This window comes from Portunus trituberculatus, chromosome 50, assembly GCF_017591435.1.
Source record: "Portunus trituberculatus isolate SZX2019 chromosome 50, ASM1759143v1, whole genome shotgun sequence".
In the NCBI taxonomy this organism is placed as follows: Eukaryota; Metazoa; Arthropoda; class Malacostraca; order Decapoda; family Portunidae; genus Portunus; species Portunus trituberculatus.
The window spans coordinates 13226393-13250334 of NC_059304.1; the positions used below are offsets into that span (position 1 = coordinate 13226393).

Below are 23942 nucleotides of genomic sequence, written 5' to 3' on the forward strand. Positions count from 1 at the left end.
GCAGATACAAACAAAAGACAAGGTGATGAAGATAGTTTCTCATGACGCTTAGAAGATCGATTCCTCCGTAACTGACATCCAAAGAACCAAGTATGTTTTTTTTTCTTTTTTTTCACGTCACTATTAAACACGAATAGTAACTTGTAACTTGCTGCAAATACAAATGCTTGGTAAATGCTTCACGAAAATACACCTGAAAATAATGAAAAATAAAATAATGGAAAGAGTCTGTTACTTAGAACGTCTCTACTATTAACTCTTGCCAAATACGAAAATAAAAGGAAGAAAAGAGGAGGAGGAGACGAAGAAACGAGAGAATGAGGAGTTCTGGACCAAATGTACACAGGAGATACAGAAAGAGTTGAAGGAGAATGAGTAAGAGGAGGAGGAAGAGTAAGATAAAGGAAAGAAAGAGGAGGAGGAGGAGGTGGATAAGCAGTAGCAGCAGAAGCAAGAGAATGAGGAACCCCGGACCAGATGTACATAGAAGATACAGGAGTAGTTGGAGGAGGAGAATAAGTAGGAGAATGAGAAAGGGGAGGATAAAAGGGAAGAAAGAGGATGAAGAGAAGAAGAAGCAAGAGAATAAGGAGCCTCGGACCAGATGTACATAGGAGGCAGGAAGTTTAGCCGTCTCTCCCTGTCTGTTCCCTCCTTTCCGCGGGTCACTGGGTCTCGGGGGGTCTCGTTGGGGGCGGTGCTGGGGCTGCTGGGACGCCTCGGATGAATGAAGACGCTCTGGCCGGTGAATGGATGGGTGATTATAAGAATGAACATCGTGACACCGCAACAATTCACTCGGTCCGTTCTCCTGCCTTGCTTAGCCCTCACATCCCTCGTAGTGTTAACTAACCCCTTCAATACTGAGATCCATTTTTACCGTGATTTTTGGGTATGGACGATTTCATTGATATTAGGAAGGTCTATGGAGATCAAAAGATTAATGGCTAGAGTCCTTAGTGTTTGTAATCCCCACATAAGTTTCTGAAGCTGTACAAAATCACCAAATAATAAGTAAAATGATCATGAAAACGTTGCATGGTTCTGAAGAGGTAAATATCTGCAGCCTTACTTTGCCTTTAGAGTGTTGTGTTGTTGCAAGAAGCATTGGGTGTCACTCGGAAGAAAAAAAAGGAAGGACGGAGAAAGTTACAGGCGAAAAGCAAACAAACGATTCAATATTCTACATGCAGGAAACGAGAACAAGGACGCTGATGGAGGTAGATGGTGCTAAAAGAGGAAACATTAGTATAGCAGTCAGAGGGATGGATAGCAGGACATGACGAAACCACACAAGGAAAACCAAAGGAGGAAAAATTAAAACGACTGTGGCAATTGAATAAGGAAAAATTGTGTCGGTGGGAATTTCTGTAGGGGTGGTGGTGGTAGTGGTGGTGGTGGCTGTGGTAGTTGTGGTGGTGGTGGTGGTGGTGTGGCTTGAAGATAACGAGACTAAGTGATAAATTGTTCCAAGTGGCAGACATTACCCTGTACTCCGCGACTCAACACTGCCCCACTCCCCCACTGCTTTCGTATTTTTTTTTTCTTTTCTTTTTTCTTGTTATAGTTTTAGTGGCCTTCCATAAGAGCACGAGTACCTGACATACATACATACATACATATGAACATATACACATACTCACATATCTTATACATGCAGTGACTCTCTCTCTCTCTCTCTCTCTCTCTCTCTCTCTCTCTCTCTCTGTTCTCTATCTCTCTCTCTCTCTCTCTCTCTCTCTCTCTCTCTCTCTATCTCTCTATCTATCTATTATCTATCTATCTCTCTCTCTCTCTCTCTCTCTCTCTCTCTCTCTCTCTCTCTCTCTCTCTCTCTCTCTCTCTCTCTCTCTCTCTCTCTCTCTCTCTCTCTCTCTCTCTCTCTCTCTCTCTCTCTCTCTCTCTCTCTCTCTCTCTCTCTCTCTCTCTCTCTCTCTCTCTCTCTCTCTCTCTCTCTCTCTCTCTCTCTCTCTCTCTCTCTCTCTCTCTCTCTCTCTCTCTCTCTCTCTCTCTCTCTCTCTCTCTCTCTCTCTCTCTCTCTCTCTCTCTCTCTCTCTCTCGCACTTCCCCAAAATAGAGATGTCATATTGTACAAAATACTTCAGACAAACACAGCAGCTACTGACAACCGCCTCCCTGTATCACGTCCTCAGTTCCCCAGTAGGAAGCAGCTCACTGGTCCACATGCACTGGCCATCATAAACATTCCTGTTCCATTTATAGGCATTGAATTCAGTGGAGCTGGTGACATGATAACTTGGGAACGACACAGTACTATTTTCGTCCCATTCCTTAGTAAATGTTTATTTAACTTTGTTTCCTTTTCTCTACTTCTTTCGTTTTTTGTCCTTTTTTTTTGTGTGTGTGTGTGTGTGTGTGTGTGTATCTTTATTTTTCTTTCGACTACAAATCTGGAGGAATTGGATGATGTCTTACAGGTGTTGAAATTAAGTGAATGTTCTGTTATTTATCATCTATTTAGTATATTTGTTCATTTCTCTTTATTTTTTTTTCAACTACAAAATTACACTTAATAGGAAAGACACTTGGATGTTTTGTGTGTGATACGCGAGTGAATTCTTTCTTTTCTTTACTTCATATACATTTTCTTCTTCTTTCTTTTACTTATCTTACATTTTCATTCTTTTTGCCACGAATTTGAGAGAGACTTGTACACCCCATACCTCTGCAAACTACGTGGATTCCCCAGTATTGATAGTAATAGAAACAACATTAAATAGCACACGAAACAAGCAATGCAGTAGGTGTGCGTACCTCACAGCTGGGACTGGGCATTATTTGGCTCACACCCACAGCAGGAGCCGCATCCCTCAGCCACCCTCGCAACCTGATCCTTCTCCTCCTTCGTCTTATTGTGCACGTTTTATTTGCCTGTTTGTTTTCATGTGTGTTAGTGTCGCCTCGGGTCGCATTAGTCGTCATTCGCTTTAGTGCACTTTCATATCTACATTTCTGGCTGCTATGGCGCCATCTGAAGCTCAACAGAATGGCTTGGTGTAAGTTTTAGAGTGTAGTTCCGAGAGAGACGCCGCTGAGTAGAAGTGATGCAGTAATTCAAGTCTTTTAATGTCTACGGTTATGTTTTAGTTCAGTAATGTCGTGTAGGGTTAGTGACACAGAGTAGTAAGGGTACGTATTTTCAGGCCTGTTGTTAAAGGTTACAAAGAGGACTACTTGGGTTCTTATGGATGTTTTCTTGTTGGTGGTGTAAAGTCCTTGTTAACCCCTTCAGTACCATGACGCGTTTCCACATTCATTCTGCTTACTATTTGGTGATTTTATACAGCTTCAGAAACACGTGGGGATTAAAATAGTGAAGACTGTGGCCATTAGTCTTCTGACCTCCATTAGTAAACAAATTCATCTAATCATGTCCAAAACTCAAGGTTAAAATGTGTCCCAGTACTGAAGGGGTTAAATTGTGACTTGATTTATGAAAACTTCTTTGAAAATCTGTGATCAGTGAAGACAAGCCATCGTTGTTGTTGTTTTTTTTTTTTTTTTATACCATGTGGGCTTTACACGGAAATTTATGGGCTTAAGAGGGATACTTTTTTGGAGTACCTCCTATCTCAAAGCCCACCCGCTAGAAAACTGTTGCCCCGAGTGAGGAACCCCAACCTACACTCGGATCGTGGACAGGATTCGAACCCCTGCGCTTGGAGTTTGAGACGATTACTCGAGTTTCCATTTGCATTGGTTTTGACAATGATGTAAAGTTCTTATTAAAAAAAAAATGTCTATAGAAACATAAAAACACGTCTGAAATCTTTAATGAATTCCGCTATAACTTGTTCAGAACAGCTATAGTAAAAAGTATTATTTTCCATTAACCCCTTGAGTATTGGGACGCATTTCTTACTTTGAGATCTGTGTACGATTAGACGGTTTTATTTGCATTGTTATGGGTCTATGGAGGTCAGAAATTTAATGGCTAGATTCTTCACTATTTTAATCCCCTCGTAAGCTTCTGAAGCTGTATAAAATCACCTAACAGTAAGCAGAATGAAAATGAAAACGTCTCATAGTACTAAAAGGGTTAATGGTGCACTCTATAATAAGCTATTAAAAGAATCAGCTAGGGCACTGACACGTTTTGAAATGCATTACATTGTCACCAGAAGTCATGGGAGTGAATCATCTTCATCCGACACTTTTTTCACTTCCTTTCACTTCGTTAGGGCAGTCAATCAATCAGTCAGTCAGTCAGTCAGTCAGTCAGTGAGTCAAGTCAGTCATTCATTCAGTCACAATCAGTCAGTCTCCTTCCCTCCCTCCTCTTGCATGACTTGACTCTTCTCGCATTCATGACTTACATTTTCTTATTTGCTGCGTACTGAGGGAGCCCGTTTTCTTCCCCCTGTCAATGGAATAATCAGGCAGCGACAGTCCCGAGGGAGGCCTGGCGTGCGGCGTCCTGCTATTGGGTGCATCGGCTGTAACGTGTGATATATTCCAGCGGTATAATCTACGCTCTCCATTGAAATATATTAAGCGTTCATTTCTGGAATTGCTTTGAGGGCGAGCGTTGCATTGAGTCTTAGTACGTTCATTTATTCCATTACTTCATTTGGCTTTCGTGCGTTCATAGTTTTCATGTAGGTACGGTGCGTGTGTGCGTCTCCCTCTGCCTCTCTTTCTCTTTTCCCTCCCTCCCTTTCTCTCTCCTTCTCTCCCCGTCTTCTCTTGGTCAGCCTGCACCCTGGAATCCCCTGGGAGGAGCAGCTGCGACGCGGACTGATGGAATTTTAAGCAGGTGTTGTAACGTAATTTGTGTGTAGAAGTGATGGGTTTTCCTGCGGCTGTGGCAGTAAAGGTTTGACTCCACCCGCTCCTGCTTCTGTTCTGTGTGGTGTGGCCTTCGCTGGATGGTCTGCAACTTGGAATGGCAACACACACACACACACACACACACACACACACACACACACACACACACACACACACACACACACACACACACACAAATAAATAAATAAATAAATAAATAAATAAAATGACCTTAATATATAAAATTTTCAATCGAGATAGTTATTTTACATAAAACACCTTAAAAAACATGTAAATGAGATGTTTTCATGAATATGGTGTATACTCTTGTTTTGCCTGCATTTTTTTAGTTTTGTTAAAAAATATATAAAAATAACACGCGACCGGTAGCTCAGTGGTTAGAGCGCTGGCTTCACAAGCCAGAGGACCGGGGTTCGATTCCCCGGCCGGGTGGAGATATTTGGGTGTCTCCTTTCACGTGTAGCCCTTGTTCACCTAGCAGTGAGTAGGTACGGGATTTAAATCGAGGAGTTGTGACCTTGTTGTCCCGGTGTGTGGTGTGTGCCTGGTCTCAGGGAAATAATGAGCTCTGAGCTCGTTCCGTAGGATAACGTCTGGCTGTCTCGTCAGAGACTGCAGCAGATCAAACAGTGAAACACATGCACGTATGAAGACATGGATTGAAAAGCACACGCACATGCGCTTAAACCAGAACGCGCGCACACACACACACACACACACACACACACACACACACACGAGAGAGAGAGAGAGAGAGAGGCTGGTTCCGCAGCATCTCTAAGCACTCATAATATCCCTAATGGTTCTCAAGGACAGTGCAGTTTATCCAAGGCACAGTAAGATGACAACAAGCTTTCTTCTTCTTCTTCTTCTTCCTGGCTGGTTCAGGGGAAAGGAACTCAGCAGCACGTGACATCTTCTCGTGGGTCGCTCTGATATTATGAAGGAACTTGTCTTTTCTCTTTTATTTTCTGTCTTTTATTTATTTAGTTTATTTTTATATATCTATCCATTTATTTATTAAGTTTATTATTTTTGCTTTCCAGGGACGCTTTTTCTGTCTCGTCTTTTTTCATTTTCTTTTTTTTTTCTTCACTTTTCTCCAGCGTTATAGATGAAAGCTGGGAATGGAGAGGCCTTTTTTTTATGGTCTTTTTTTACTATAGGGATTTTTTTCTTTTTGCTATTTTTTTTTATATCCACTCTACTGTCTTAGAATCTCTCTCTCTCTCTCTCTCTCTCTCTCTCTCTCTCTCTGTAAGTGACCTCCTGTTAATTTTACCATTGTTCTACACGTCACAGCGTTTCCAAATACCATCCGGGAGGAAAGGAATGAATGAATGAAATACAGTGGAACCGGGTCCGAGGGGTCTCCAAGCGCATGGGTTCGAATCCTGTGTACAGTCCAAGTGTAGGTTGGGCTTCATCGTTCGGGGCAAAGGTTTCCTAGCGGGGGGGCTTTTAGATAGGAGGTACTCCAAAAAGTATCCCCTTTAGCCCATATATTCCCGTGAAAAGCCCACATTGTATGAATAAAAAAAAAAAAAAAAAAAAACTTAAATCTTGTCTTGAAGCCGTCCTAGGGTCCTAGGGACGCCGAGGGAGACGCTCGGCCTTATCATGCGTCTCTTCTTTATTGCCTTGTTGACCTTGTTACCTTCATGTTCATTACTCCAGAACCACACCCAAGAGCCACGCGCCCATCCACCACCACCACCGCATTCCCGCCACCCTAAGACCCTCGCTTTCTCGTCCTCTCCTTGTCGTGTCGTCTCGTTATGTCCGGGTCGGTTGGTGGTCGTCGCGCAGACTTCACCGCCACTTAGCTCGCTTATTGAATGGGTCTCGGCTGCTGGGGAGACAAGTGATCTATTATAAGGGTTCATTCTACAGTGCGTCATAGCAGTTGAATTGTCTCTTGTCACGCGACGGTCAACTAGACAGCGTTCTGTGTTGTTATTAGGGAGTGACGCGCGGCCAGTGGAGTGGGTGAAATATTTAATGTTGTGTTGTACGTACTGTTGAAAATTAATTGCGATTTCATTAACTTATTCACTCATTTATTTTTCAACAAGAAAGATTGGAAGGAACTAATCGAAAAGTTTTGAAAGAGAACTGAGCGGTAGAGCTAGTTATCGTTTAGTTATAGTTTATATTTATAATTTATAGCTTTCTTTCTTTATCTATTTATATATTCTTTTGCTACTGGGGATATAGTATAAATCTGAAAGTTTTTAATATTATTTAACCCTTCCATTTATCCATTCCTTCTCCAAACTGTCAGTGTTCCCACGTTACAATCATCGTGTCATTCATTCTTGCCTTATCGCGTCCACTCCACGTGACAGTGTGCCTTAAGGGTGCTGATGCGTTGGACTTTTGTTTCCTGCTTTTGTTACTTGTCAAGGAGAATAAGCGAAGACCGAAAATAAATAAAAAAATTAATCTTCCAAAAAGTTAGTTTATAAAGTTAGTTGATGAAAATAGATAAATGAATAGAAGAAATACTTACCATGCCAGAAGAGCAAACCACAGGACCAGTATTTTCTCCATGGCCAACTGATCCTTTGACACTCTTAAGCCGCGTCACCAGAGCAAGGCAGAGGCACAAGTAGCACCTCGACGCACCGCAACACACACTCAAACAAGCGCGTCCGAAGTGTCACTAACGACGTCAGGGATCTCGAGGGGTGCAACTAACAGCTCTTCTAAACGACTGGCAGAATTCAAAATGCCAGAAACCACCAAAAATTAACAGTTCGCTTATATGATGGCTGAATAGAGATAGATATGATTATTAAAGTTTTTGGTTATAGTTAAAGTGCGGGTGTGCGCAGGGCGGGAGATGAAAGGGAACTGTTGGGGCAGCGTGAGGTGGGTAGCGAGGACGGGTGGGCGAGTCACGGGATTAGTTAGGCAAGGAGGAAAGGCGGGTGAATGGGAGGAGCCAGCGAGGGAGGGAGGAAGAGGCAGCAGCGTCGACAAGTGGGAGAGTGTGGAATTAGTGAAGTTAAGGTTCGTAAGAAGGAAGGGCAGAGAGGACTGGTTGGCGGGGACATAGTTTCGTGCTCCATTAAGAAAAAGGAGCAACTGCATGAGTCATCTTAACACTTGCGTGGATATTTAATAAAGATGAATGCTTCAGTGCATGTTTGTGGAGGGAAGAGAGTGAGCGAGGGCAGGATGGCCGCCGACACGCTGCATTCTTTTCTCCTCCTACTATTCAGTCAAGATTATATTCATTTGAAAACGAAATGTCGGCAAATTGGATGAGAGCTACGGTTATCTTCGTAATTCAAAACTTTCCACAGAGCCGCTCGTGTCTAGAAAATGTGCAGTCCTGCAGAACACGATAATACTGAAAAGTTTAGTGGTGCCTTCAGTACTTCCCTCTCTTGAAGGTCACATGTGGATGACTCAAACGGTTTATAAGAAATTTCAACAGCTTCTAGTTTTCGTTCATTTAAGAAGAGTATATATATGTAACATTTTCTGCTGGTTTTCATTAATATTACAGTGTGTCATAAACTGCGAACTGCATGAATGGGATATGCAAATTTACACTTGGACAATTAAATCTTATAATTAACAAACAAGTGGAGTAATGTCAGAGTAAAGTTACGTTCTTACTCCAAGCTCCTTCTCCCCAACTTAGAGCTCCCTCGCTATAACTTAAGGTGTTTTTTTTTTTCATTTTTTTTTTTTTCGCTACAAAAGACTTTCCTCTTTTCTCACCCCTCATTTTGTTTATTTCTAATGCAAGAATTAACCATCATTCTCAAGTCATTCATTCCTTTTTTTTTTTTTTCTGCTTCTCTTTTCTTTCGTCTCTGATTTCAGTACAATAGAGAGGCTTCAACACTTCGACAAGTCTCTTTACCTTTCTGTTGAGACTGGCACATTAGTAGTGGTCTTCTCTTTCGCTCTTTAATTGCCTTTTGCAATCGTCAGGGTGTTGACGAGATTGAGAATTCGTAGCTGCAGTCGAGACAACACGAGAAGGAAAAATGTGAGTGAGTGTGTGTGATACAAATTCAACGGTCGCCTGCTAGTCACCCAGCCAGTCTTCCCCATTACGGAGCGAGCTCAGAGCTCATAGTGACCGATCTTCGGTTAGGACTGAGACCACCACACATCTCAGCTCACACCGAGACGGCGGGGTCACAACCCCCCGAGTTACATCCCGTACCTATTTACTGCTAGGTGAACAGGGGCTACACATTAAGAGGCTCGCCCATAGTCCTCGCCACTCGCGGGATTCGAACCCGTGTCTTCTCGGTTGTGAGCCGAGCGTGCTAACCACTACACTACGTGGTGTGCTGAGTTGAGAAATCAATTAGACAACCTTTACTGTTGTTATTAAGGAGTGACGCGCAAAAAAATGGGTGATGGTGTGTGTGTGTGTGTGTGTGTGTGTATGTATGTGTGTGTGCGTGTGCGCGCGCGCTCCTTACCGTACGGAAAGAGCTCGTAACTCAAAGACCGATCTTCGGGTAGGATTGAGACGTGTAGATGTGGGTGTGCGCACGCGTGTCTGCGTTCTCCTGTGGTCTAGTGTTGCCAATCCCCTCCCAACCAGCGAGTGCCGATAGCACGCTGCGGTTTACAGATTGAGAAAATATTTACAAATGTTTACCCTAAATTTATTCTGGTATCCGTTTTCTGAAAATTTTGATGAAGGAGAACGAAACTTTTAACATTAACTACAGAGTTCCTCACCTTATTTCTCACTGTATTTAGTTACTGCAAGCTTGGGCTATGTGTTTAGACCCTATAGAATTTTTTACTATTTTTTCAAATTGTCATGATTTTCAAAAAAAGTAAACTCACTATTTTTTCATGCTTTTTCATGGCAAACTTTTCCTTTTAACATTTTATTTTTCTGAGATATACTACTTAATTATGTGATTTTACAATACGCTTCGTAACTGTGATAGCGACAAGTCTTAAAATCATCGTTATTTTGGCTTATAGAAACAAAATAATGATACTGTTAATTTTAATTCTGCTTCTTGTTCGAGAAAACACATATTGTAACGACATTCGGTACGCAGAATACAATAAAGTACCACCAGTGGTCACAAACTTCTCTTTTACTATAATAAAACCACTTAACACCTGCAAGACAAAGCAGAGGCTGCGGCGGTGCCTCGGTGCCTCGGCGTGGAGGTGACGTTGGTGATGAGTAAATTCTATAGTATTTGGTCTACACTGATGGTAATAGTTAGAGTTAATTGAATTATTATGAGCGAGTGACACCGCTAACAGGCGAGAATTACAGCACGGGGCAGGACGATCTGGTGAGGTCCTTGGGCGTGAGGTAGCCGCCCTGGAAGGTGGCCAGGTCATTCAGATAGGCCACCGCCTCGGTGAACTGCTCAGTGGGCGTGATGTTGATGTGGGTGTGGAGGCGCCGGTAGTGGTCCAGCAGCGAGGAGCAGTCCACCTTCTTGGTGACGGGGTCCTCGGTGAGGGCGGCCATTAACAGCTGCAAGGCCTGAATGTTGGACTGAAAGAAAGTTAGTGTTGTAATAATAATATTAGTCTTACTTAGAACAAAGGGCATAACTGATAGGTACGGCATGCCTTTTTCTCCCGCCTCTTTCTACCGTTGATGCACAAACACGCAAACACAAATCCGCGAGACAGCAAGTCTGAATTCAAGGTCATTAGATAAACCTTTAGAGTAAGTCGTGAAACCATGACTTATATTTGAGGGAAAGGAATTTGGGCAATGCTTCAGGCAGAACTCACGTGGGCGGAGAGGGCAGCCAGATGGGAGAGAATGTGGTCCCACTCCAGGGAAGCTCCGTCCCCGCCCCCTGCCCGGTGCCAGGCGTCCTGCGCTGTCTCCTCGGCCACGCCCATGGCCTCGCAACACTCCCGCAGCTGCTCCCACTGCACGCTGTCGCCGACTCGCAGCTGGTGCAGGGCAAAGGTGCAGATAAATGAGGCGCTTGTCACTATTTGACCAGGAAAGAGAGGTGGGAGGAAGAGGGGAGAGGAATGATATCCATCCCACGTCTTTGCATTGTATGTGGCTGTGGTGCGAGTCCTCACCTGACGGTGGAGCACACGCAGCACGCCAGGTGAGATGCCACTTTCTGACTCGGGGATGGGGAACTCCAGACGATCCTTCACGGGCGGTACGCTGCCCTGGGTCATGGCTCTGCGACACCAGACACATTATTGTATTGTGTAAAGATAATGAGTAAAGGGCACACTGAGGACGTTCAATGTAGAAGAGAGGGACAGTTAGTGTATTGAAGAAGACGGGATTGTAGTCTGGAAGGTTGTGTCGAATTGATAGATGGAGGAATTGAGCTTTTGAAGTATTAAACAATACTAAGGATGCGTATAGTACGTTCTTGTTATCTATGTTCCATCCGACTGAAAGCAATAGTTTAACAGATTGAGTATACATGACAAGGTATAAACATTATTTTTTTTGTCCTTTTTTTATCGTTATGATTTTAAGATCTCTTCCAATTTGGGCTCCTCAGTCAGCTTTTTTTTTTTTTTTTTTCCTGGGCATGTGTTCCTCTTACAGTAAAACAGTAATATATTAAGAATTCGTTTCGTGGACTATTCTAATGATAAAAAAAAAAAATTGTGCCTCCGTTTTAGCATAAACAGATACTGGCATGCACATGACTAACTCTGGCGTACTTGAAATAGGCGCAGGACCAGGCCAGGAGATCCCGGGGCTGGGTGCGGATGGCGGCCTTTGTGTACTCCCTCAGGATGCCGGGCAGAGGCGCCGGCACCCTCGTGTCCACCACTCCCTCCGCCACCACCACCATCTTGGACTATAACAAAGGTAAGAATGTCTGTCTGTCTGTTTTTCTACCTGTTTATTTGTTTATGTATACTCTGTTCACTTATGTGTCGGTCTATCTCTTTGTCTGTCTGTCTTTATCTATCCGTCTATTAACCTATTTGTCTATGTATTCATCTGTTTATCTGTCCGTCTATCTATCTGTCTATCTATTTATCTGTCCGTCTATCTGCGTCAATCCATCTATGTTGGTCTATCTATCTTTGTCTATCTATCTTTGTAAGACTGTTCTCCTACTTACCAATGCATCCACAAGCAGTCCTTCATACTAGTCACTTACTCCATCCACTTCGTGCTGCTAAAATTCCTCAACTCAAAAATGCGTCACCAGCTGCATCATATTTAGCCTGATTTCTATCTATAGATTTACTTGTACATTCACTTTCCCATATCTATAATCACATTTATCTATCTATCTATTTATCAGTTTATCTTTCTTTTTTTTCTATCTTCCCATTCTCTTGTTTATCTCTTGTTCATGTATTTGTCCATTTATTCACTAACCTGTCTATCTGCCTTTATTTCATCTATTTGTCTGCAGATCTATCTCTATATTTATCAAACTATCTATCTACGTATCTATACTCCGATTCTCTCCATCAAATTCCACGACTCTAAACATACACCAGACTTCTAAAAAATTCTATCGTTCATCAATATACGTTAACCTTCGATCATGAACCAACTATACAAAAATATCAATTAAATCACCGCTAACAACCTTTACACTACCGGACTTCAGCTCAACACACCTAAATGCCTTGCTGGACACTAGGGATGGTTATTAGAGTACACTTACCTGTTGTTCCGATGATAGAAGGGCAGGTGTGTTGGGGGGTCTGTGTGGAGCGACGGCGGTGTAGCTCAGTGGTCCAGGTGTCCAAATGAGAACACCTGGCCAGGAATGTGTGACGTCACCGCGGGTCAATATGTGTGCAAGGCGCGTGCGTGACATTACTTGGCGTCACGGTGTTTATATATAGACTTCCCTGTGTGTGTGTTTCTGTGTATGCTAGTTTTGTATGATTTTTGTTCATTTATTTGTATGTTTTTCATTCCTATATTCTTCATCTATTTGTATTTCTAGCCATTTCCACTATTCATACACAGTATTTACCCACATATTTACCAATACAGACGCGGAAAACACTTCAAACACAACGAAAAATTTATAGAAACCATAAAAACATGCCATGGAGGCGTAATATTACCGTTAGGAAATACTTGAAAAAAAGCTGCCTGGGGGGAGGGTTATTGCTGGGGAACCACGGGGGGAAGCGGCCCGGAGGCAACACCGGGAACAGCGGTGGCGTACCCCATATGCTTGTCATCAAGCCCAAATTAAACCAACTAGGAAACTTTTGACTATTGGATATGAAATAGTAGACTGGTAACTGCATTATGACACATGTTTAGTTTACGGTAAGTGAAGGAAGCAAATATCAGCTGTTAATACTGACGACCTAATTGTTCCTATAATTATCGTTATACCTATCACTTTTAATATTTGCGTACTATTTTCACTCTCCTACGTAAAGGAAACTTAATTTTTTTTTTTTAAGTGAATGACCTTATAAATACCATTAATTGATGAAGATAAGTCAGTGTGAAGGGTTTTGGTGAAAGCTTGTACTGCTTGTCTGACCGCTTGGTGCTTGGTGCTGGTGCTTAATTGGTGCTTGGTGCTTCTTGAAAAGAACAATTATTTATCACATTCAAATCTACTAAGACAATGACATCGAAGCGAAATAGGACAGCTCAAGCATGCATATTATTAAAGGAATCCTGTGTGAGATAAGAGTATATCATTAGCTGAACCGTGCATCCATTTACATTCACTGTCATTCAGTATCCATCACAGATTATAAGTCTCTTTGGACCGGGAGTCAGTAGGTACTTTGTATACTAAAATCATTCCAGCCAGTAATCTAGATGAATCTTGGGACACTATACCTTTCCCTGTTAATCGTCAAGCAATGCGCTGGGGACTCAAGATTCTGGTATTTACAAGCCGTGCTCTACTGATTCCCCAGAGAAAACGATTTCGAAACCGGTTCCGCGGACTGATGACTACCAGAGTCTTGGAATCGCCAGTGCGCCTGATATTTATCAAGCAGCGCTCTGGCGGTTCCGAGGCTCTGGTATTCGGTATTCACCAGCAGCGTTTTACCGATTCACGCCGAACCGATTCCGGTCCCCTTTCTAATTATCGTAAGTCATCCAACAGATACTTACCGAGATATTCTAGAAAAACGATAAAACGCAGCCTCTACAATCTACGTCAATATAACATGAAGCTGCGGCTTGGTAATGAGAGAGAGAGAGAGAGAGAGAGAGAGAGAGAGAGAGAGAGAGAGAGAGAGAGAGAGAGAGAGAGAGAGAGAGAGAGAGAGAGAGAGAGAGAGAGAGAGAGAGAGAGAGAGAGAGAGAGAGAGAGAGAGAGAGAGAGAGAGAGAGAGAGAGAGAGAGAGAGAGAGAGAGAGAGAGAGAGAGAGAGAGAGAGAGAGAGAGAGAGAGAGAGAGAGAGAGAGAGAGAGAGAGAGAGAGAGAGAGAGAGAGAGAGAGAGAGAGAGAGAGAGAGAGAGAGAGAGAGAGAGAGAGAGAGAGAGAGAGAGAGAGAGAGAGAGAGAGAGAGAGAGAGAGAGAGAGAGAGAGAGAGAGAGAGAGAGAGAGAGAGAGAGAGAGAGAGAGAGAGAGAGAGAGAGAGAGAGAGAGAGAGAGAGAGAGAGAGAGAGAGAGAGAGAGAGAGAGAGAGAGAGAGAGAGAGAGAGAGAGAGAGAGAGAGAGAGAGAGAGAGAGAGAGAGAGAGAGAGAGAGAGAGAGAGAGAGAGAGAGAGAGAGAGAGAGAGAGAGAGAGAGAGAGAGAGAGAGAGAGAGAGAGAGAGAGAGAGAGAGAGAGAGAGAGAGAGAGAGAGAGAGAGAGAGAGAGAGAGAGAGAGAGAGAGAGAGAGAGAGAGAGAATATTATTATGTTTCCATCCAGAGGCTGTGTGTGGGCTCTTGTGATACCGTGAATTTTCCCACGAGGCCTGGGTGGCGCGGGTGCTGTCCTGGCAGCACGTTGCTGGATGTTACGGAGGTCATCACCACCAACACCTCTCCGCCACACAACACGACCCTGCACCGCTGCACTCATACATTAGGTAAGCGTAAGTGGTGTTGATGACTTTATATTCACTCAAAAGTTCCATACATTCTTATCTCAAACATCGCTGTGTCCCTGTGTGTCTATTGAAGATATTAAAAACACTTTCGTAAATCTATTGACTATTTACAGTTTAGTGGACGTTAGTAAAACGTTACACGTCAATATAAGATGAAGCTGCGGCTTGATAATGGTGATTGAGTACAGCGATTCTTATGGAATGATAGGCATAGATGGGCTCATCCTCCTGACGCCTCACTGTCTCTTTTATTAGGGTATATGAAATGGTAAAGAAACTGTGAATACTCTTAATCATGCTGACAAGTGTTTGATTAACATCCAAAGTACTAACTATACTGTTGTGGGGAACGGTCTTTTCTGCTTGCCAACCAATCCCATCACCATCACCTAGAGAGCAGAGGGATGTGTTATAGTCATTCATGAGATGCACACTATATTTGTGTGTCTTAGGAGGGAATGAGGCCAAGGGACGATCTATAAAGAGGGCGAGTGTTAAGGAGTTGTGAGGACACACGCACTGGAATCGATGGGAAAACAGAACGACCCTTGTGTGTGGATGTTGTGCACCGTGCCCGCCCAGAATTCCTACAGTGGTAAGAGTAAAAAGGAATGTTCCAGTGAAGATGAGTAGAGATTTTTTTTTTTTTTACGGTAAGGCCTATAGCGCCTGTAGGCACACTTGAAGAGTGTATGGGAAGCGCTGTTCGGCTTCTGCCCATTAGTGGCGCAGGCAATTTTATTTATAGTGGTACCCATATTAGGGCCCAGCCATGAGTCACAGATACGGTAGCTATGTATGCTCTTAGTAGGTATACTAGGGTGTCCTGCCAACCTTTCAAGCATCGTTCCATTACACTGCTGTTTTAAATAAATAGGAGCAGTATCATATATTTTGACCTGTATTACTTGCACATGTGCTAATTAAAAGATCTCAGTGTAGTTACCCTTCTCCAGTTCTCTGACCTTAACCTTTTCATTTCCATTGTTTTATTCTTTTCCAGTAACACTCGCGTATAAAGAGAAAATTTGCATGTACACGTACGTACATACAAAAAAGAAAAATGAAGGGATTATTCTTGCCTGTTCTATACTACAGAACAATACAAGATGACGAAGCACACAAAAGGTGGTTAATTATGTAAATACTTGTTTGAGGAATAATTAGGTGTCTATTAATCAACACTGGTGGCAGGGCCCAGGTGGCAGGTGGCGGGTGGCATCCCTCCTCATTGAAAGAAGCTGTTCAAACTATCATTTCCTTATTTCAGTATTATGGGCATTGGCAATATTATTTACGCGTCATGCCTGTAGACCTACGTGCTTCATAATTAGCACAGGAAGATTTGGATACTTTGGTTTAATTGGTTAAAGGATTATGTGTCTTGACATTTCAGTAATGTGACAACTGGAAATATTATGTACCGTAGCTACGTGCCATGTCCTCACAATGACGATGATAGTAATAATGATAATAATAATACTATACATTTCAGCGGTGAACAAACGGTGTTTTTTGCAGATATCTCCTAAACAAATCGTTGGATGAGTATGATATTTCAACACACTACCTTGAACATCCGTTCGTAATTTATGGTTAACATACCACAGTGCTATATGTGTTATGTGAGGAGTTTACTGAGTGATATTACGCCTAATCCAGTCATCATATCAAAGGTGTTATACAGACTCGGACGGTGTGGGGTACTCGTCTAACCCCTCCACCACCACCACCACCCTGAAGAACCCCCAGACCACTCCTTCTCTACTCCAGTATCGCATGACCCTCTTCCCCGCTTCCCTCTTCACCATCAGCCTTCCACCTTTGATTTTTTTTCCCTATTGTAATTACATACGTATAGGTATAATAGTTACATACGTCAGTATGTACATACATATCATACATTAATAATATTATTTAATACAATTGCTGGTATATGTGGACATGAAAACCCGAGTCGGTCAAACGACCGTGAAAGCAATAGCTAATTCCGCTGTTAATGGCCGTATAGCTGGATAATAAGCAACGTATCTAACAACAAAATGATAATATATATAAACTGGACCACTTTTTATGATCAATAGGTAGACAGTACGCAATAAGAGTATCAACTTTTCCTAACAGTAGAAGGTCCAGGTCACAGGTAATTCCAGCACATCATGTTCACATGACTGACCATAACGACTGCAAACATGGCTCTTCTATATACTACACGTAAACGTGCTTGTTGTACAGTAATTATCAACGTGAACCACTTCTTGCCTTCATGAAATTATACCATACTCTTTAATAATCATATCTATACATACACACTTACAGAACATTATAATGTATAAATACAGTAGTGGGAGGAGTAGGGAGGGACACAGGAGTGAGGGAGGCGAGGAGCTAAGGAGAGGAGAAGAGGGATAAAGAGGGCGAGGACTTCCGAGACGAGGGAGACGTAGTAGTGGTTAGGAATGGTTTGGGTGGGTGTGTGGGGGGGCCACACTTTCATTCGAATGCGTCAACATGACTCGTCGGCTTTGTGTTTTTTTCACGAGTAAACTCCTCACATAACACATATAGCACTGTGGTATGTTAACCATAAATTACGAACAGATGTTCAAGGTAGTGTGTTGAAATATCATACTCATCCAACGATTCGTTTAAGAGATATCTGCAAAAAACACCGTTTGTCCACCGCTGAAATGTGTAGTAGTAGCAATAATAACAATGATAATAATGTTAATAATGATAATAATGACGATGATGATAATAACAATAATTACAACAGTAGTGATAATGATCATGAAATAATAATAGTAATGATTATATATATATATATATATATATATATATATATATATATATATATATATATATATATATATATATATATATATATATAATATAAAATATAAATATAAATATAATATAAAACAAATATAAATATAAAACATAAATATAAATATATATATAAATATATATATATATATATATATATATATATATATATATATATATATATATATATATATATATATATATATATATATATATATGTGTGTGTGTGTGTGTGTGTGTGTGTGTGTGAGTGATTCACCTCGGTCGTCTGCTGGTCACCCAGCCTGTCTTCCCCATTACAGAGCGAGCTCAGAGCTCATAGACCGATCTTCGGGTAGGACTGAGACCACATAACACACTCCACACACCGGGAAAGCGAGGCCACAACCCCTCGAGTTACATCCCGTACCTATTTACTGCTAGGTGGGTGTGGGTGTGTGTGTGTGTGTTTCACTGTTTGATCTGCTGCAGTCTCTGACAAGACAGCCAGCCAGCCATTACCCTACGGAACGACCTCAGAACTCATTATTTCCGATCTTCGGATAGGCCTGAGACCAGGCACACACCACACACCGGGACAACAAGGTCACAACTCCTCGATTTACATCCCGTACCTACTCACTGCTAGGTGAACAGGGACTACACGTGAAAGGAGACACCCAAATATCTCCACCCGGCCAGGGAAACGAACCCCGGTCCTCTGGCTTGTGAAGCCAGCGCTCTAACCACTGAGTGTGTGTGTGTGTGTGTGTGTGTGTGTGTGTGTGTGTGTGTGTGTGTGTGTGTGTGTGTGTGTGTAGTTAGATAGATACATAGATAGATGAATAGATAGATAGACAGATAGATAAATGGATAGACATAAAGCTATGTAAAGGAGTGTCACGTGAGTGAGAAGGTTTGAGACCTACGTGGGCTACCACCAGGTTAGACTAAAGGTAACAATGTTTATGTAGAACGATGCTCACTGGGAGTGGTTAGTAGTTGTTGTCTTTAATGCAAACAAGGGAGGGAGGAGGAGGGGGGAGGAGGAGGAGAAGATGAAGCACAAAGCAGTGAGGCACAAGGGAACGATTTGTTCGTTAGCCCTTGTGCAGGTAAGACGTGTGTGCGCCAATAAGTGTGTCTGCTCGCTGCCACAACACTTTAGAGTTTGATTGATTAACTTGTAAGGTGTTGTGTGTTGGTCAGGTGTTATCCCTCTCGTGTTTGTTGTAGATCTGGAAGGTATGTTAAACGGTGTGCAGTGGTGCTAATGTTGGAGTGTGTGCGTGTAGTGAAGGACTTTTACTCGTTTCTCATGAACAAGAGTATTTGAGTTCCACGTTGCTTTAGAGGACAGGAAGTATTGCCTGACGTTTCGTGTAACTTTTTATAGTGTATTTCTTTATCAGGTTGCTATTTGATACCGGTAAGTCCGTATTGGAAGATGCCAATCCTTAATGAAAACGCGTTAGTGTTCTACATAAATGGAAAGCGCCTCGTAACATCTTTGTTGAAGCTGTGTGTAAAATTTCTCGTGGGTTTCCGCTATTTTCCTCTTAGTGTCTCGTGTTCAGATTTAGTTACATATCAAGCTCCGGAGTGTACTTCGTACTATAGAGTACTGCGTGTGTGTGGGTGGTGTCTGGTATTTGTGTAACGATCTAACTAGTAGGCAATACTGCCTGAAGCGTTTTGAACCCCGCCTTGGATTTAGAGCGCGTGACTTTAGTGTATCGCCGCTACTTGACAGCTTCGTTCCTACTCGAGATCGAGGAAGCCTGAGCATGGATGTGCGATTACCTAGCTGCCCTCCATACCACCTATATTATATTACAGGCTTATCCAGGCCGTAATCCATCCTCTCGCTAGGTATAGTAGTTTAGAAATATCTATGCTTTCTTAAGTGTTGATGTAAAACTTGTGATTGTATAACTGTGGTGAAATGCAGAAATAGGTTTACATATGGTATTTCATGTTTTCACCAGAGGAAGTGTGGGGAGGAAAACCCGTAGTGCCAAACATGTGGTCTGAGATGGGTGTACGATAAGGCTTTCACTTGTTGAGGTAAATTTGACCCTCCTAGGGTAAATCCAGGTTGTGTTGGGAGTAGGTGCACCAGGTTGGGTGACACCAGGTAGGGTTGGTAAGTTAGTGGGGTATTGCGTTGTGTGCGCGAGTTGTAGGGTGCCGTGACGTTTCAGCTCCAGTTTCGTGTGTGTTGTGAACCAGTGTACCATTAAATGAAAAACATTGATCAAGTGTGTTTGTACTGAAACGTCACGGCACCCTGCATCTGGTGTGTGTTTAATACGTAAGGTTTCTGAATGCGAGTAAGGCTTTTGAATAAAAGCTTCAAAATGGTTGTGTACAGTAATATTTTGTGGGCTGTCCAATTATCCATGATTGTTACTATCTGGTGCACTAAGTGTAGGAACAATCTACTATTAAGCTTCAGCGTGTTGTGGTGTACATGCTAGGTACAGCACCGCACGCTGGTCAAGTCCTTAAGTAATGTACGCAGTTGCATTAAATTTGAGGCTAGTCACTCTGATGATTATACTATAGTGGTTTGTCCCTGTATCATAGAGAAGGTCTTAGATTTGACAAACTTAACAAATCAGGTGAAGGATGTTTCTTGGTTGATGATTATTAACTTTGTTGCAGCAGAGTGTACAAGGGAGAAGGTCGGGTCGTGCCGGTCATCCCCTAAACATGGAGGAAAAGTCTCGGGCGTCAGTCAGGAGATCAAGCGCGTCCCACCACAAGTCTGGTTCATGCAAGGGCGAAATAGACTACGAGATGTAGTGACAGACTGGGTGAAGAGTGAGAGGAGTTAGGCAGGGTTGCATACTGTCACCAATCCCTTTTTAGCTTATACACAGAGGAACTAGCTGCCAGAATGAGAAAAATGAATGCAGGAGTGAATGTGGAGAATGGTAAGATGAGTGCTCTTGTATGCAGATGACATTGTAATTGAGTGAATCAGCAGATTAGTTTCAAAGCTTGTTGAATGTTGTAAATGGGTATGGGGAGAGACTTTGGAGTAAGTTTTAGAAGAGCAAGGGGATGATTGTGAATAGATCAGAGGAAGAAAGAGGTTCAGTATGGAGACTGGGAGAGAATGAGGTGCAACAGACTGATGAATACAAGTATCTGGGGATATGGATGAATTTAAATGGTTGTGCGAAGGCAAGGAATGAAAAGATAAGCATGATAAACCAGTGGGACGGTCAACTAGGAAGCGAAGCAATAATGAGAGCCAAAAATTCTGATGTGCTGCGAGAAGTCTGGAAGAGCGTAGCTGTTCCAAGCATTATGTATGGTATGGATTTGTGTGGAATGAAAATAAACTAAAGAAGTTAGAAGTAGGACATAATAGAGTAGCAAGAATGGCACTGAATGCACCAAGGTATGCAGCGATAGAAGCTCTGAGGGGAGACATGGGCTGGAGTACTTTGAGACGTACAGAAGCAACGATGATGTACGAGACTAGATTTGAGCGAATGGACAATGCAAGACTAGTGAGAAAGGTGCTTCTATGGAATGTTAGGAGTAGCAGGTGGGGGGAAGAAATGTGTCAAGATGGCAGTAAAGAGTGGCTTAGAAATTAGTTGAGCTTTTCAGCGGATTGAGGGAAGGCATGTTGAGAGCAACTGGAGCATGGTTATTAGAAATGGGGAAGGCAGAGAGTGGAATGTAAGAAAGTGGAAGAGAAATTGACAGTAGTGAAACATGTGGGATCGATTGAATGGAAGAATAAGATAGAACGAGGGTAAACCTCCATCACCACCTTGTCCTTTCCGGACGAAACTAATTTTTTCTGGTAAATTTCGGCTTGCTTTTAATAAAAATACTTTGTTTTTGGCGCAAATCAACCAACTTTTTTTTACAGCCCCGAAACCTGGTTTGCATCCAAAAACAACTGGTAAATTAATTAAAAACAAGCCGAAATCTACTAGAAAAAATTGGTTTCGTCCAGAAAAGAACTTTATTTAATCTAATCTAACCTAACCTAACTAAACCTAACCTAATCTAACTTGCCTAAACCTAACCTCAATAAAAGATTGTTACCTTATTAAACTGCACTGCTTTTGAGGAACTCTCGTGAAATCTGCCGATGCCCTTGAAATAATCGAAGCTACAACCTTCACACTGGGACATCTTGCTCTAAACTGATTTGAAATGCATAGCGCGAGCCTCAGGGGCCGTCGTGATTGGTGGAAATAATTTTTTTTTTTTTCATTGGCCGCCACTTCTGTTTCAAAGAACAGAACCAATCAGCGTAAACAATTAAGCGCATGCTCAGACAATGGTATGTCACGGAGCCCGCCGAGCCGCCGCGAGCGCATCACGGCACCGCATCTGCGCATCAGTGTGCGGCAGGGTTTGATGCGGGAGGCTTGTCACGGCTGATCACCAAAGCACGCTTAAATCTTTAAAATCTGTGTAGCCATTATAGAAGGTTGCACCTAGTATATATGGAGTTCAAATTATGCATAATGAGGAGCTCTATCTCTTGAGGTGGGTAAAAAAAACACGTAGCTGATTGTGGTGAAACTGGAGTAATACCCAAAAGAGTACTTTGGAGTGGTACAGAAAGAGGCCCCGATGTGATAAGTGGTACGTGGGAAGCCTGGGTGGTAACCTTTTCCGAACGAGCGCCACCTCTTCTGAGCGAGGGCGCAGTGTGTGGATGTGAATTCAAGGAATTACAGATGGTCTGAGTCCCACAGCAAGGTGTGCTAGATGTGTGAAAGGGGAGGATGAGACGGTGGAACAGGTGGTGCTGGAGTGTGAAGTATGCCAGAGACAGGAATGAAATGATGCAAGTGGTGCTGAGGAAATTGGAGAATGCCAGAGTGGGAGATGACAGGAAGGGAATGGATGGTGTTACTGCTGGGACTGTGGAGACACGAATGATGGTGATTAAAGCCTGGAAGGAATTCTTTGAGAAAATGTAGCGTGCTAAATGTGTGAATCAGTAAGGTGAATTTTGGTGATTTTTTTTTTTTTTTTCCTTACAGGTGTGGCCGTTACATGGGCCTGACTCAGCAGTCCCAAGTCACTTGTAACATAAAGACCGACGTCACAACATCACTGTACACTACCAGCATCTTTGCACACTACCGAACTTCTGAGAGCTATATCGGTTCCATCCCAGTTAACTCCTCAGCCACAGCGGTGCTCAAGTCCGACCTTTACCCGCCGAAGCGTCTGAAGTCCCGGCATCCTGTTGCTCCTCAGCTGTGTGTGATAGCAGTCCATCTCAGGTCTGCCTCTTCAGAAGAGGACACAGACTGAGGCGTGCGGTCCGACACGTGTAGGGGCTGTGCGGTTTCAAGTCGTTCATTGGAGGCGTAGGTCATCAGGAATTGTTCGGTCTTGGTGTTAAAGGTAAGATAACGAGGGTGATAAAGTAAAACTCTTTAAGGTACGTAATAAGAATAGAATGAGGAATACTGGTGAATTTTGGAGTAAGGTTTGGAGATAACGATGGCAAATTAGTGTCCCGTAGTGGTGGGTAAATGGTATGCACTAACATTTTTAACAGGGCGCACCCACACCACAGCTAACCTACATTTGAGGACAAGATTGTTCATGATGAAAGTGTAAAGGTAAAATTATTTGTTACAGGTTCTGCTACTACTGGAGGGAGAACCAAACCAGCGTGTCCAAACAACCCCCGACTTGGAGCCAGGATACTGGCTTTTCTTGCGCCGGAAGACGGTCTCGCTGCACCTTCCCGGAAAACTGAACCCTACCTCGAACCAGCTCTCCTAGGGAGAGGGGGGACACACTGGCTCGCTCTACCTTCCATGGAGGAATTGGTTCCTACCTCGCACCAGGTCATCCAGGCAGGGAGGACACTGCCTCGCTCCACCTTCCCCAGAGGAACTGAACCCTGCCTCGAACCAGCTCCTCCAGGGAGGGTGGGGCGGACACTGGCTCGCTACACCTTCCACGGAGGAATTGGACCCTACCTCGCACCATCTCCAGGAAGGGAGGACACTGCCTCGCTCCACCTTCCCCAGAGGAACTGAACCCTACCTTGAACCAGCTCCTCCAGGAAGGGTGGGGCGGACACTGGCTCGCTACACCTTCCACGGAGGAATTGGACCCTACCTCGCACCATCTCCAGGAAGGGAGGACACTGCCTCGCTCCACCTTCCCCAGAGGAACTGAACCCTACCTTGAACCAGCTCCTCCAGGAAGGGGAGTGGGACGGGGACACACTGGCTCGCTCCACCTCCCACGGAGGAATTGGACCCTACTTCGCACCATCTCTTCCAGGGAGGGAGGACACTACCTGGCACCAGGCTC

General features: G+C 43.2%; 3 protein-coding genes across 11 annotated transcripts in view; 1 reads left to right on the forward strand and 2 right to left on the reverse strand.

Moving 5' to 3' along the window:
• Positions 1 to 7822, reverse strand: part of LOC123499598 (glycine receptor subunit alpha-2-like) — a 35971-nt gene extending 28149 nt beyond the window's left edge. For both annotated transcript variants that reach the window (XM_045247863.1, XM_045247862.1), the window contains exon 1: positions 7325 to 7822. In XM_045247863.1, the coding sequence (XP_045103798.1) occupies positions 7325 to 7365 (41 nt within the window). In that variant the 5' untranslated portion in view covers positions 7366 to 7822. The remainder of the gene's footprint in view (positions 1 to 7324) is intronic.
• The window catches only part of LOC123499601, a 39761-nt gene extending 16070 nt beyond the window's left edge, over positions 1 to 23691 (forward strand). For 3 of the 7 annotated variants that reach the window (XR_006673043.1, XR_006673042.1, XR_006673046.1), the window contains 4 exons: positions 11491 to 11632; positions 14633 to 14792; positions 22646 to 23015; positions 23256 to 23691. Coding sequence is in view for 1 of the 7 variants with exons in the window: in XM_045247866.1 (XP_045103801.1) it covers positions 22114 to 22142; positions 22646 to 22922 (306 nt within the window). In the remaining 6 variants the exon portion in view is untranslated. Of the gene's footprint in view, positions 1 to 11490; positions 11633 to 14632; positions 14793 to 18732; positions 18864 to 20285; positions 20558 to 21596; positions 22143 to 22645; positions 23016 to 23255 lie in introns of those variants that run through there. The other 4 variants (XR_006673044.1, XR_006673045.1, XR_006673047.1 and 1 more) reach the window with 4 other exon arrangements.
• LOC123499600 (ropporin-1-like protein) lies at positions 9798 to 12634 on the reverse strand. 2 transcript variants are annotated; one of them, XM_045247865.1, is made up of 5 exons: positions 12450 to 12634; positions 11482 to 11621; positions 10873 to 10981; positions 10567 to 10734; positions 9798 to 10309 (listed from the first exon to the last, which is right to left on the reverse strand). In XM_045247865.1, exons 1-5 carry the CDS (start codon positions 12603 to 12605, stop codon positions 10088 to 10090), a joined length of 795 nt encoding a protein of 264 aa, XP_045103800.1. In that variant the 5' UTR covers positions 12606 to 12634; the 3' UTR covers positions 9798 to 10087. The 2 variants fall into 2 exon arrangements, with proteins under 2 accessions (XP_045103800.1, XP_045103799.1); XM_045247864.1 differs by having other exon boundaries at positions 9798 to 10321.
• Positions 23692 to 23942: the final 251 nt, after the last annotated feature.